Raw genomic sequence first — 13,976 nt, 5'->3', positions numbered from 1 at the left:
ACAAGAAAGGTCTTTTAACATCCGTTTTTTTTTTTCATTTTCGGGCTTGTGCGCGGCGGCGTCACGGCGATAGGAGAACTGCGAGGCGTCCAGCGCCGGCTGTGATCGGACGCGCACTCTTTCACTTCAAGCCTGAACCTGGACCGGCGATTTCTCGGCGCGGCCAGTGACTCTAGGGAGTCCCACAGCAGCGCACGCAGCCGATCCAGCAGTGCTCGCCTTTTTACGAATCCTTTTTTTTTTTTGCGAAACGGGGTTCGCGGACAGTGCATCCTCGAAGATGCCCGAGAGCAGGCACACGCGGGTCGCGCTCTGGCGCGTTGACCCCGTTTCACGCGATGCTCGGTAATCGATGACCGACCCGGACGACCGATGCTCTCGAGGAGAGCGAGTGTGTATTGACCGTACGTGAACAACTAGCGCGCAGGACGCGTGGCTGCCGGAAAACAAAAGCACTGTGACGACAAAAGAACACACCCGTGCCCTCCCGATCCAGCGTCCAGCGGTTCGGTTGTTCGTTCCTCGCCGATCGGCGACACCCGCCGGCGCGGCCAGCATGCAGCACGGCCCCCCCTGCGAGCATCGCGCTTTGAACGCTGCGGCGGAGGCGCACGCTCTTGTGAGTGCGATCTGCATGGCCGAGATGGCGGGTTTGTTTCTGCGACCACTGGGGACAACTTGAGCAGATAGATGCAGGCGTACCGGTAGATACCTCAGGCACAGCCCGACAGTCGTACGGGCGACGTAGCGCTATAGAGTGGAAAACGGCGGCTGTGGCAAAAGGCTTTTGTGCAACGTGATCTATCACGTGCGCGATTTAGGCAGGATTGAACGTACAGCCCTCGTCAGGGTAGAGACCGCGGCGATTGAGCGGTCGTCAGCGCCACCGCAGCATCGCGCGCATACTTGCATTTGCTCGAGGGTCCAGCTGTGCTGCTGCTCGAGTGTGTGCGCACTGCGCCCACGTCGATGGCGGCTTAGTGTGGTGTGCGTGAAAGCCCCTTCTGCTGGCGGACGAGAGCAGTACGTATGAGGGGCTTTAGTAGTGTTGACCTTATTAATTAGCGGCGTTTAAAGTCCGAGGCCTCCTGTTTACGTTTTGAAACTGAGTTCCCTGAATGCTCCGTGAACTCTCCCACATGCGCAGCATTTCCTTTTCTATTCTTCCGAAAAAAAAAAAAAACGAAACACTCGGGAATCGAAGTCGCGATCTCAGCATGCGGCCCATCGCAAACGAAGCGCGATTGACGCACGACAAACGGAGCGGGCGACATGCGTGCACCGCAGCAGCAGCGAGCCGCGTGCTCTCCGGCCGCGAACGAGGACGTGCGTGCGGGATCATCAAAGCGTGCTCTCGATCAGGAATTGAAAGACGCGTGGCCGCGCGCTCGCGCATTGCACGGGCGTTTCACTCGCGCGCCTTTCGAGGCGCCCTGCGGAACGCCGATACGTCGCCTGCCTCGTGAGCGCTCACGGTGATCTTTTCTCTCAAAAGTTCTCGCGAAATGTGACTTCTTCGGGAGGCATTGTCGCGTAGCAGTTTACCATCGTGGCATCAGTTCACGGGCACGAAGACGGAGCACAGAGAAAAGGAATTAACGTACGTTTGTAACAGAGATGGTTAGAAAATAGCAGTCGCAGTGCAACAATTGGTCGACACAGAGTTAAGTGCATTTTTGTCGTCTTTTCGTATACTATGTGTCCCAGCTAACGTTAGCCCAGCTGTCCCCCCCAAAAAGATATAAAAATCACGATGCTGTGATTTTGCAGGTAGGATCGTAAGACGTATACGGTGTTCGGTCGTCAGAGGTGTGATCACTGAAAACCGCATAGGTCTTAAAATCGTATCTTGCACCAGCCTCTGAAATTATTTTTCCTTAGCTGGGACACGGTACGCATACCGCGAGAAACCGTGGAGTCGCGCCCTCGCAGTGCATGCAACCGGAACGGAGGCCGCATCGCGGCTTCGTCGACCCGAGCGAGGAGTTCGGCGTCTGCAGGTGTGCTCTGCTGCTGTTGATTGCAGGGCTTGTTGTCTGTCGTGTGCCGATCGTGAAGTTAGGCACACCGCGAACAAACAGTTGATCACCTTCACGTGTTCTTGAAGGGGCCGTCTGGCATGCGCGACAGAAAGAGTGTGGCACCGTGGGACGGGCTTGGAAAATGACCTTCGGCAGAACGTTGGTCTCCCAGTCCCGCCCGCTCATGCAAGGAGATAATGCGTGTGTGTAATCAAAAACCGCCGCGGCGGCAACAGGCGGCCCAAATTAAGTAAGTTGGCGCAGTCCGCTAGGGCCTGTGGAAATGGCCCTGGCGCCAGCAGCAGCAAGCTGCAGCATTCCCGTCCACTGCCTGGGTTGCGCTTAAAACGGGATATTATTTTATTTTTTTCGAGATATTGCAGGCCGTTCGGCCCGAGCAGGAGGGGCGTATTTCCATGCAGTACGTATGGGGTATATGGAAAACACTAATTTACATTGCTAAAGAAATTACGCAATTATGTACATAAGTATTGTCACAGACAAAACAAAAAAGTGAACAATAAATGACCAAGAATGCTCCCCTGTGGTACACCTGAAATTATCTTCTTATCTGATACGAAATCATTTATAAAAACAAATTGACATCTATGCGCCAGATAGCTTTTAAGTAACGCGAGTGGCAGCCCGCGAATACCATAACGGTTTAATTTTTCAAATAAATGCCGTGGTGAATGTAGTCAAGTGCGTGTGTGAAATCCACGAAAATTCCGACTGCATTATTTAATGTTCAAACTGTTGTAGGATGTATTCTTTTTGATCCAGTAGGCCGAGTTCTGTAGACTTATGTTTTTGGAAGCCATATTGTGATTTCTTCAGGACATGTTTGGTACAAAAACAGGATAAGCGTCTAAAAATAATTCTTTCAGAAAAGTGCAGGCCTAGCACGTGTGACACTCCTCGCGGTACATATATCGTGGTTTTGAGTCTCCTGTATCAGAGGCATCAAGGCATGCATAGGTTTCTGCACGGGCAACAAACTAATTCGACACTTAATATACCCGATCAAGAATTTATGTTGTATTTTAGTACCCTATCTCAACCTCTGTAGTGAGGTCGAAGTGAGGTCGCAGAGCGGTAATACTGCGTCCGCTGAATGCATCTCAATCTCATTGGACGAAGTTGGGCGAGGTCATCAAATCTTATTAGAGGCTGAGGTGATATGTCAATCACCCTAAGGTCGTTTTGCCACCATTGCTCTTGGGGCCGCCGTTTGCCGCTATCATATTTTTTTTTTTGCGTGCTAAATGATCTCATAGATCCGAATCACATAGTACACCTAAATTCATTCCCGCAGGAAAAGGCGGGGCCCTTCTCGAACGCACTGTACGTTATATATACCGCCCCCTTTGACGTGATGTTCCGCATAAAGTCCGAGGGCGATGACGCCGTACCCGAGCGTCGTATGGGCTGTATGTGCGAGTGAAAGCACGCAAGGGAACCGTCGATCGCGGCTCACTCTGGCGCGTGCGAAGGAGGAAAGCGGTGAGCAAACGCGCCGTCTTTCGCCGAGCAAGAGGCTGTGGAGGGGAGGCAGCAACTGCTGTAGGAGTTGAGAAGGACGTCCGGATGAAAAAAACTTGGGAGGCTTATTTACATTATGTACAGTGAGAGTCAATTAACAGTCTTAGAGTCATTACGGGCCGGCAGCAACTCGGACGCTGCGGCCCGTCGCAAGAAGTTCGAAAGAGAAGAATCAGGGAATGCGCTGGAATGCTCTGGAATCCTTACGGTCTTCGTCTCTCAAGCCCTTCGGTATCTTCATGACACGTCACGTTCGGCCAATAGGCGAGCCCGCTCAGATGACGCCATTTTCGGCCAATGGTAGGCGCCCGTGCGATGGAGTCACACCCGGCGAAGAGAGTCGCTGCTCGGGTGTTCGTACGAGGGCTTTCTTCTCCCTGTGGTCTTGCCTTGCTGACTTGCAATGCGCCGTCACCATAGAGGGTTGGGGGCGACGCTGCCAGGTTGTCACGGCGCATTCCAGCCGTCTTTCTTCGGGACCCACTTTACCCGCAACAGTGCCAGGACGGAAGAGTCCCTTCCCTTCACTTTCGGGAAGAGCCAAGCAGTGAATAGCTCCCCCGGCTGCACACGAAGCGGGGTCCGCCAACTCGTTTGCACGTGTCATGCCTCAGGAATGTGGCATCCGTGCTTCTGCTCTCCCTTAATAGATGTGGTGCGATTCGATGTGGTCTGGGGAACTCGAAGTAGGCTCAGGAAACGGCCCCGTATCTAACAGCTCGTCCTCGCCCCGGAAGTTCGGAATGGCCGGTGAACTCAATTCTCTGGCCATGATCGGAACGCTGAAAGAACTTGCAGGGTACTGGTGTCGAGCCTCGTTTGACGAACTTCGGGATCCTGGGCCCTGGAGAACACGTCAAACAAACAAAACAACACAGCGCTGCACCACGTGTAAGCGCAGCCTCTTCACCCCTGACTCGCCAGGCTATTACTGAGTCAAAATGAACCCTGATCTTTTATTTCTCCCATTTTGACAAAGCAGCTCCAACCACCTCTCCAAACCGCTATCCATTTCTCCCCGAATGCCGACATTGTTGTTGCAAAACAAAAGGTCGTCGTCGTTGCAAACAAACAATGAAAACAGCCGAACATAACTTAAGTGGCCTAACTACTCGAACAGCATGTTTCCAAACTATCGCAGTGGCGTGCTTATCGCACGTATTGGTGCCACTGAACAGTCTGGTCAACTTCACAAGTACGTAATCACAAGCGCGCTAGCCTTGTGGTCACTAATCAGAACGCGTACTTGCGTCGTAGGCAAACTTTTCATTACGCCTACACACGTGTCTTTCTTTAGTCCCTACAGGACACGTAACCTAAACGAAAACTTAATTTGCGTAACTTATGCACTCCGCAGAAACCTTAAAATGATGCGTCTTCTAATAACTAGTTCCATGCACGCTAACCAGAGAAGTCAGAATACGGCTGCCCTCAACACACACGAGCAACCCAGTCAAAAATCTGCTTCCTTCCGTCCGCACAGGACACGCGCTAAACGAACTAAGAACGCTTCTCAGGGCAAATCATGCACTCACTGAAAGCCTACGCGCTTAACCTTAGAAAATAAAAAAACGCTTATATAAAAAAAGAAGGTTAACTAAAACACACGCGCCCTACGATAGGCCTCTCACCGATAACCTTGACACTCAGGTTACTCACACATAAAAAAAAAGAAAGCCTATCTACTTATTAACGAACACCTCGCGATACTACATGTTTACAAAAACGCGTCTTTCAAATCTCCGAGCTTTTCAAACAAAACATAAACAGAGCTCATACCTTACATATTGAAAGAAATTCCTAGTCTCAAATCGCGAAAATTTCCAAAACGTTAAAAAATAAAACAACACCTTTCACCTCTACGGAAGCTGCCTTCGCCTCCCGTTTCAAATGTTTACGACTGACTCATACTTTGAGCCGTACTCGAGGGGGTCGCGGTCCGAAAGCTACTCTGGCTACCGGGGAACAACAAAAGGGCTGACTCACTATCAGCTCCCCCAAGACGTTACAGTCCCCTGCCAATTTGCGTCCTGGCGCCCCTCTTTCATCATGACCTCGATTGACCGTGTCGCTACTCCCCACCTGGTCTCGTCTTGCCACCTTGCGCTTCTTCGTACTGCACGCTGAGCTTCGAAGAGAACGACGGAACGACGAGGAATTTAACTGCCCCGTGCCCTTTGTCCGCGTCCGTGCAGAACATGCCTCGCGGTCCCCCTTTGACCGGTGGCTCGAACGTGTTTGATGCGTCAACATCGTCCGTGATGACCGCACCTTTCTTTTCTCCGCGCCCTGCCTTTTTGGGTCTCTCGCCGTCTTTGGTGGCGCTACATTAGTCACCGCATTCCGATCCTTTCGGCGCTTCTTTCTGCGGCGCTTTCTCCTCGAACTCTCTTTCATGCCGTCATCTCGCGCCTCATGCTGGCGGTTACACATTTCATCGGCCCGGATCGGTCTCTTTACCCGCACAGTCTGAGTGATTTACATTTAAATCTACTCTCACTTTGCCTCGACTGGCGGACAGCTCAACCGACTCTTGAACATTGCAGCAGGCTTTACTCGAGTTATGCAACTCGCACTCTTGCGAACTGCCCCCTACTGCATTGCCCAGCTCACGCTGTGCATCGGCACACAGCCCGTCGGTATCTATCGCTGTCTCACGCGCACAGTCCGAATGATTAACAATGGAATCACCCCTATCTAGGCTATCTAGACTGGCGGAGAGCCGCACCGATCCCTGAACAATGCAGTTGTTCTCTCGTGAACTACAGAGCTCGCCATCCCGAGAACTGCTCTCAACTGCATCGACCAGTTCGCACTTCACTTCTGCACGCAGATCTGGCTCGACATGGGTGCTCGTGTCTCTCGGGTCAGCAGTACCCTTTTCTTCGCTAGCAACCTCGCTAACATTACAAGTGACGCACACGCGCGGTAACTGTGCCAATTTGTTCGCAGCTGGCCTAGCTGTCTCTACAGTCATCTGTTAGCACAGCATCTCGTCGCTCTCCCTGCGGCCTTTAACGGCCTCTGTTGCCACTAAGGCATCGTTAGCACCTAGCCTTTTCCCTTCCTTTATGAATGTGCAGCCAATCTCACAGGCACTACTCTTCTCGTCGGATTTTGGCAAAAATCCGCTAGACACTTCCTCATTCTTGTGCCCTGTACTGTCTACGTACAGAATTTTCAGACAGGCGTTGCCTTTGTGCCATTAACTGATCAAAATATTGTATCTCTTTTAACAATGCTGCCTTCTCTCTCTCGTACTTTCGCTCACGCTCACGCTTACGTTCTTGATACTCACGTTCACGTTCATTCTCACATTCGTGACGCTCACACCTAAGAGTAAGTTCTTGAAGCTCACGCTTCCGTTCATTCTCGCGCTCTTGACGCTTACGCTCACTCTTACGTTCACGACGCTCATGCTCCCGTGGTTCTTGTATCACTTGCCAAGCAAGCTCAATGCTTTTATCATCATTGCCACTATCTTCAATCGCCTTTATGATAGCTGGCGTTTTCATCTGTTCGTCCGCCTCAACTCCCAAATCGTCGCACACCAACAAGTCTAACCTCGTCAACCTTCTAAGATCCATGGCAGCTGCCCTGACTGGTGGTTAGAACTGTTTTCCTTAATTAATTTGTGCAAACACACAATGCAACAAATTCCCGATTCCCAGAACTATCAAAATGAACACACAACATTTGAGTCTGGCGAATCAAAAGGAAAAAAACCACGCGCTCACTTACGGTTGCAGCACTGCCATCCGGTTCATTGGTCCGCTGTTCCCGGTTCCTCAGGACTCCCTGGGTCGAAGGCTCGCTCCTTCTTCGCTACTCCCAGTTTCTTCGGACCTCTTTCGACGAAGGCTCTCTCTTCTTCGCTCTTCCCGGTTCCTTAGGATCTCTCTCGATGAAGGTTGATCCGTAGCGCTGCCACCAGTTGTATTTGGAGGCGATCCCACCGCTAGCAACCAGTTGTAGGAGTTGAGGAGGAGTTCGAGATGAAAAACTTGGGAGGTTTATTTACATTATGTACAGTGAGAGTCAATTAATAGTCCGGCAGCAACTCGGACGCTGCTGCCCGTCGCAAGAAGTTCGAAAGAGAAGGATCAGGGAATGCTCTGGAATCCTCCCGGTCTTCGTCTTTTAAGCCCTTGGGTATCTTGATGACACGTCACGTTCGGCCAATGGGCGAGCCCGCTCAGATTAATTTCCATTTCGTCACGCCATTTTCGGCCAATGGTGGGCGCCCGTGCGATGGAGTCACACCCGGCGAAGAGAGTCGCTGCTCGGGTGTTGGTCCGAGGGCTTTCTTCTCCCTGCGGTCTTGCCTTGCTGACTTGCAATGCGCCGTCACCATAGAGGGTAGGGGGCGACGCCGCCAGGTTGTCACGGCGCATTACAGCCGTCTTTCTTCGGGACCCACTTTACCCGCAACAGTGCCAGAGCGGAAGAGTCGCTTCCCTTCACTTTCGGGAAGAGCCAAGCAGTGAATAGCTTCCCCGGCTGCACACGAAGCGGGGTCCGCCAACTCGTTTGCACGTGTCGTGCCTCAGGAATGTGGCATCCGTGCTTCTGCTCTCCCTTATTAGCTGTGGTGCGATTCGATGTGGTCTGGGGAACTCGAAGTAGGCTCAGGAAACGGCCCCGTATCTAACACTGCGTATTTTGTGATCGGGCGCGAGCGCAAGGGAAACTGACGATCGCGGCTCCATCTCGCGCGCGATAGAGAGGAAAGCGGGGAGGCAGCGAGGCGGCTTCGACTGCGCCAACAAGTGCGTATGCTTCGCATCGCCGCACGCGGTCGCGCGCGCAGTGAAAGGGATCTGCAGACGGCTCCCATCCTTGTGCGCGCTGTGCCGCTCTTGCGTTGAAAGCGATAGGCAGCACGAAGGTCACCTCGCTCGCTGCTGCTGCGGCACTTGCTCACACCAGCGTTGCCAGCGTTTTGGCAACTAGTGTCCGCGCTCATCTAGGGCGCTATTCTGGACATTCCGCCATATTCTTCGGTGCGTGACGTAGGCGCGACGCAAACAAAATGGCGCTGGTGGCCCAGTTTTGCTTACGTAACGTGACGCCAACTTGACGTTTTGCCTAAGAAACTGAAATGAAGACTTTGAATGTAGCGTTATCGGTAACGCAAAACAGTTTTCCTCCGCAGTAAAAATAAAGCAGCTATCTCAAAGCGTATGGTTGTTCCGTCGAAAACGCTTCGCGCTTCCGTCGTCTGCTGCGTACAAGCCGTCGTCTGCTTCAATATAGCTAGGATGCGTGTCCCCGGAAAATGCAATGAGTCATCGCATGTTGGCGCCAACGCGCTTGTTTTCTTGCTTGAGACAACATACGCGACCTACCAGTGGTGATGCGCGCACGTTCTAGGCCACGTTATCGCTATTTCGTGAAACGTAAGTGACTCAGCCCGACTCGGCTGGCAGAGAAACGGCCGAATATCACTGATAGCGTTGCGGACGCCAGAGATAACCACTAGCGCGACGCAAGCGCCGGCGCTGCCATCTCTTGTTCATTTCGCTGGTTACTCGCACCGCGGGAGGAAACTTCAAGGCGCCGCCTTGCGTACATTTCTTAGAAAATTAGAATTAGAAATTAGAAAGAGGCCGTTGTCATAACGTCTGATTGTGCGAAAAGGCACTAATCTCGATTACAATACAAATGCAGCAGTGAAAAGTGGACAATATTGCTGAAAGTTTGCTATGTTCAACCAATATTATTTTGTATAAACGCGTTCTTTAAAAAAATGATGGCCCCAAACACAAATGCCAACACCACCCGAGAGCGATGCAAATACTATGAGCACGCGTTATGAACAAAAGATTTTCGTGGCGCCAAACGATGGGGAAAATGCGGCGATACGCATTCCTCTCGGCTGCCATTGCATATGGCTGCTCATTAGCATAATTCGCGCGGCTTGTCGCAGCAAAAATTATGGCGGAAAATCTCAGCAATGGCGGCCCAGTGCAACGTCACGCATCGTCAAAATGACGATTACGAAACAGCCCTTCCTGTGACGCTCCTCACGAGGTATTCCTTCAGCCAATCAGCAAGCTGGCATGGCGCATATCTTGAATTGCCACCACATATTCGCGCAATCGCAGATGCATTGCACTGGCTTCTGCACGCTACCGCTCACATTCTTTTTGAAGCACTAACATCACAATATATCTGCCAAGGACCAAAAAAATGTATTAGTCCATAAAATTTGCAGCTCCACGTCACGTTTCGTCATCTTGATGAAAACGCAAAATGGCATTTCGCAAAACTTCCGTTTCCCGGCACAAATTTCAAAACACGTGACCTCTCGACAGCCAATCAGAGAGTAAACATGGCGGGTAATGGCGGCCGTGCAGCCGCCATGCGTGTCCAGAATAGAACCCCTAGTATGACGCGTTCGTGGTTGCTTGATCACGCTGACACCATGTTTCCAAGTTTAGATAGCCCATGAAACTACTATATTCGTAAAGCTGTTTACTACTTTGCGTTCGAAATCGATGCTTCGCCTTTTGGGCGGAACTGTGACTTTTTGTTTTGTTGTGCAGTTTTATGTATTCGATCTGAGCTCCACCTCTCTGTAATGATTCAACCCTGAGGGTACAATAATAAACAAATAAACTGAACAGTTGGGCTAATTGGAACTGACTCATGGCATGGCATTACAGAGGCGGAGAAACGACGCAGGCGAGCGTAAAGTAGGATGCAGGACGAAGCAGTGGTGGCAGAACGTTTCGTAAACGTACTTCAGCTGCACTCTAAAAGTTTACACCCCTCGGAGTGTATATTTTCCACACAACAATAATCGCCATCTGTCGTGCCCGCATTTCCTTTCTTGAAAACGCTGCGCTCGTTACTTTCCTGTCGGGAGTGCTATGTCATGCTGATAACGCGCATGCCGTTCGTTACTGAAAAGTACCGGGCTCGCCGCGTTAAAGGAAGGAAATGCGAACACGGCAGGTGACGATTATCGTTGTGTGGCAAATATAGACCCCAAAGGCTGCAACTGTTTTTAGAGTGTGCAGCAAGTGCAGGCCTACAAATATCGTGGGGGCTTTCCGAGCAGTCTAACAGAATGGCCACTCGCTAGTATTCAGTAAACAAGTCTACAAGGTGCCCCACGTAACTTGAGCCAAACTTTAAAATTATGCAAATTGCACGTAGCTGGACAGACCCAAGGTAATGTTTGCCGTCGCTTGAAGATACTCAGATTATTTTTTTCATTCCGCCTAATTACCTAATTAGTCTTAAATAATTAATCGACTTCCCAAATATTATAATTACAGGAAAATTGTCACTGACAAGATGAGAAACATGAAAAACTCCCGATACAGCTTTCTGTTGCTCAATATGTGCTACATAAAAGTTTTTCCGAGCGTGAAAGAGCCCGAAAATACGCGCAAATAACTAATGTACGAGCTTTACGTGAACATTTCGTCACTCAATCTTTCTTAAATAATTGAAGAGCGTTTTTCAGGAAATTTTGTTGTTGCGTTTATTTTTTTGCATATTTCACATGTAGTCAATTGCTATATATATATATATATATATATATATATATATATATATATATATATATATATATATATATATATATATATATATATATATATATATATATATAACGCTGGTTCAATCGCTGTTTGCCTTGTAAAGGAGGCTGCGGGCATCTAGTCAAGTCGCTTGCCTCTAAAGCGACTTTTACCCGCAGTCTCCTCCATCAGTGAGGGAAATAAAGAAGTTATAAAATTGCGGCGCGACTGGCCGCTCGAGGCACTTTGCGTGTATTCGCGGGCTTCTGTCACGCTCGGAAAAACGCTTATGTTGCACATATTGAGCAACAGAAAGCTCTATCGGAAGTTTTTCACGTTGCTCTACATTTTTTTCATTGACTATTTTCATCTAATTATAATATTTGGGAAGCTGGTTAATTAAGGCTAATTATGTAATTAGGTGGAATTAAAAAAATATTCTGAGTATCTACAAGCGACGGCAAATAACATTACCTTGGTTCTGTTCAGCTACGTGGCATTCGCGTAATTTTAATGTTAGACACACTCTATAATAAGCGCAGTGTTTATGTGTAGCGAAACTACTGATATCGCTTGAGTGAACATGCTCAGCAGCTTGCTTACAGGGGCAATAAATGAATCTGCGGATAAATGAATCTTATACCGTCTGTTTGCGTCCTGTCGCAGGCATGCAGACGTTCACGTTCTACTTCGGCGTCAAGTTCTACACGCCGGACCCGTGCAAGCTGCTTGAGGAGATCACGAGGTGAGTGTATGCGTCACGTGGGCGTTTCTGCTGCACGAGGCCATCGGCCGTCCCGAATGCGCCGGGATTCGTTAGGTCAGCCGCCACCCCTGCGGCGTCGGAGGGCCTCGGGAAAATGCCGCGTCCATCTTGAACGGGACAGTTGCGATGCCCGCTGCAGACGATGACGTCCCCCTAGCGAGCTCAGCAGAAACCGTGTGGACAAGGAATCCCAGTGACTGTCTTTCGCAATCTCGATGACGTGAAGTACATGCATGCTGCGAAAAAAAGAAAAACGTTATAGATAAGAGCGAGTGCGTATACATGGGTGATCGTTCTTCAGTCGTCCACAATTTTAAGGCGAAAGCCTTTCTAGGCTCATGGGGAAGTTAGTGTCAGTAGACCTGACCGCCGGAGTGTCCGCCGAAGCGTCATTACGCCATGTGAAGACAGATTAAAGAATGAAACATGATTGATAGTGACAGTTAGTGAATGATAACGTTATAATAGAGATTGGTAGAGGTTAATAATGACTGCTAATTACTTGTAATTGCTACGAATGACTCCGAAATGACCAATATGTCTAACGACGGCTTGTAATGACCACAGTCGATTACAAATGACTAAAATGCTTACTAGTGAGCAGTAATGACTAATAATGATTGAAATGACTTGTAATGACTACGAAATATCCAATATGTCTAACGACAACTTGTAACGACTACAATTGATTAGAAATTACTAAAAGTGCTTAGTAATGACCAGTAATTACTAATAATGATTGAAATGACGTGTAATGACTATGAAATGACCAATATGCCTAACGACAACTTGTAACGAATACAATTGATTAGAAATGACTAAAAATACTTAGTTCTGACCAGTAATGAGTAATAATGGCTGAAATGACCTGTAATGAGTACTGATGGCTATGATATGACGAACATGTCTAACGACAACTTGTAATGACCACAATTGATCACAGATGACTAGAAATGCCTAGTAGTGAGCAGTAATGACTAAACGAAAGAAGAGAAAGAGAAGAGGCAAAGAGAAAGAGGCGACTGATAAGAGGAGGAAGGGTAGGCATTCGCCGTCTGTAATTTTTTTAGGAATCGCCCGTTGGAAATAACATAATTCTAGTCCTTGAGCTGGATTATTCAGGGAGACGGATGTTATTTGCACAAGAAATCGGAGCACATATTCGCCTAATTAAAATATCACTAGTTAGCTTCTTGATTGATTACATTACAGCACATATTGCAATTTACGAATTGTAGCCGGTGAGTTTGCGAGGCGCACACATTTCGAATGAATTTCTAGAATGACACCGGATGTGTCTCTGTGTCTCGGGACCCCCGTCCTGGCACTGCGGAATAACGCCGTGCTGGGCGCAGCCGGCCAGTTGCGAAGCCTCCCGCATGGACCGTTCTACAGCTCGTGCACGGTGCGGTGGAGCTAAAAGACGCCCGGCTGCTCGTGCCAGCATTCTCTGCAGCTGCACGATTCGCACCGGTTGCGTCACGCAGCGCCAAACGCGTCTTCGGCTCCCACTGGCGGCGTTTTTTCGTGCACTTTAATTTCCCCGTAGCTTTTCGTTGTTTCACTTCAATTGAAAACTACAAATAACTTCCATTGCGCTTTCGTTGGCTTCAATATCTGTTGCATTCATAACATATATATATATACACAGGCGCGACCAGTAAAAATCGGGGCCCTTGCTTTCCCGCCTTCTCCTTCGTGGTGTAAGCTGTCTAGCGACCTGAAAAACCTGCCAAATTTCGGGCAATTCGATCTCAGCACCTGGAAAAGTCACGGAATTTTCATGAAATAGTTCATTTCACGCAGCATACGCAGCGTTAGTTCACGCAGCATACATTTCTACTCCAAGTACGAGCTAGAAAATGCAGCGGTAAAAACTGCGTGGCAGTGCGGTGAAAGCCGCACATCCAGCACTCCTGCAGTGGTTTCGTATTAACAAAATAACAAGAAAAAGAAACTTTCAGCACATTAACTGGTCCCAGATGAAGGCGTACATTGCAGTGAAGATATACTGCGGATCAATGGCAGCCAGTGAGTGGAGCAATGACCAAACCTCTTTTCGAGTGTTAAATTTTTTTTTTGCAAGATAAATAATTTCACCGTACTCCCTTAAAA

General features: G+C 49.2%; 1 protein-coding gene across 5 annotated transcripts in view; it reads left to right on the top strand.

Moving 5' to 3' along the window:
- LOC135907240 (band 4.1-like protein 4) overlaps positions 1-13,976 on the top strand; it is a 196,252-nt gene that overhangs the window by 129,408 nt on the left and 52,868 nt on the right. For 3 of the 5 annotated variants that reach the window (XM_065438918.2, XM_065438920.2, XM_065438919.2), the window contains one exon: positions 11,762-11,840. In XM_065438918.2, coding sequence (XP_065294990.1) covers positions 11,762-11,840 — 79 coding nt within the window. Of the gene's footprint in view, positions 1-976; positions 1,024-1,571; positions 1,601-11,761; positions 11,841-13,976 lie in introns of those variants that run through there. The other 2 variants (XM_065438923.1, XM_065438921.1) reach the window with 2 other exon arrangements.

Source organism: Dermacentor albipictus, chromosome 1, assembly GCF_038994185.2.
Source record: "Dermacentor albipictus isolate Rhodes 1998 colony chromosome 1, USDA_Dalb.pri_finalv2, whole genome shotgun sequence".
NCBI lineage: Eukaryota > Metazoa > Arthropoda > Arachnida > Ixodida > Ixodidae > Dermacentor > Dermacentor albipictus.
The sequence above is the reverse complement of the archived record's forward strand: the minus strand, read 5'-3'. Positions and strand labels throughout refer to the sequence as shown.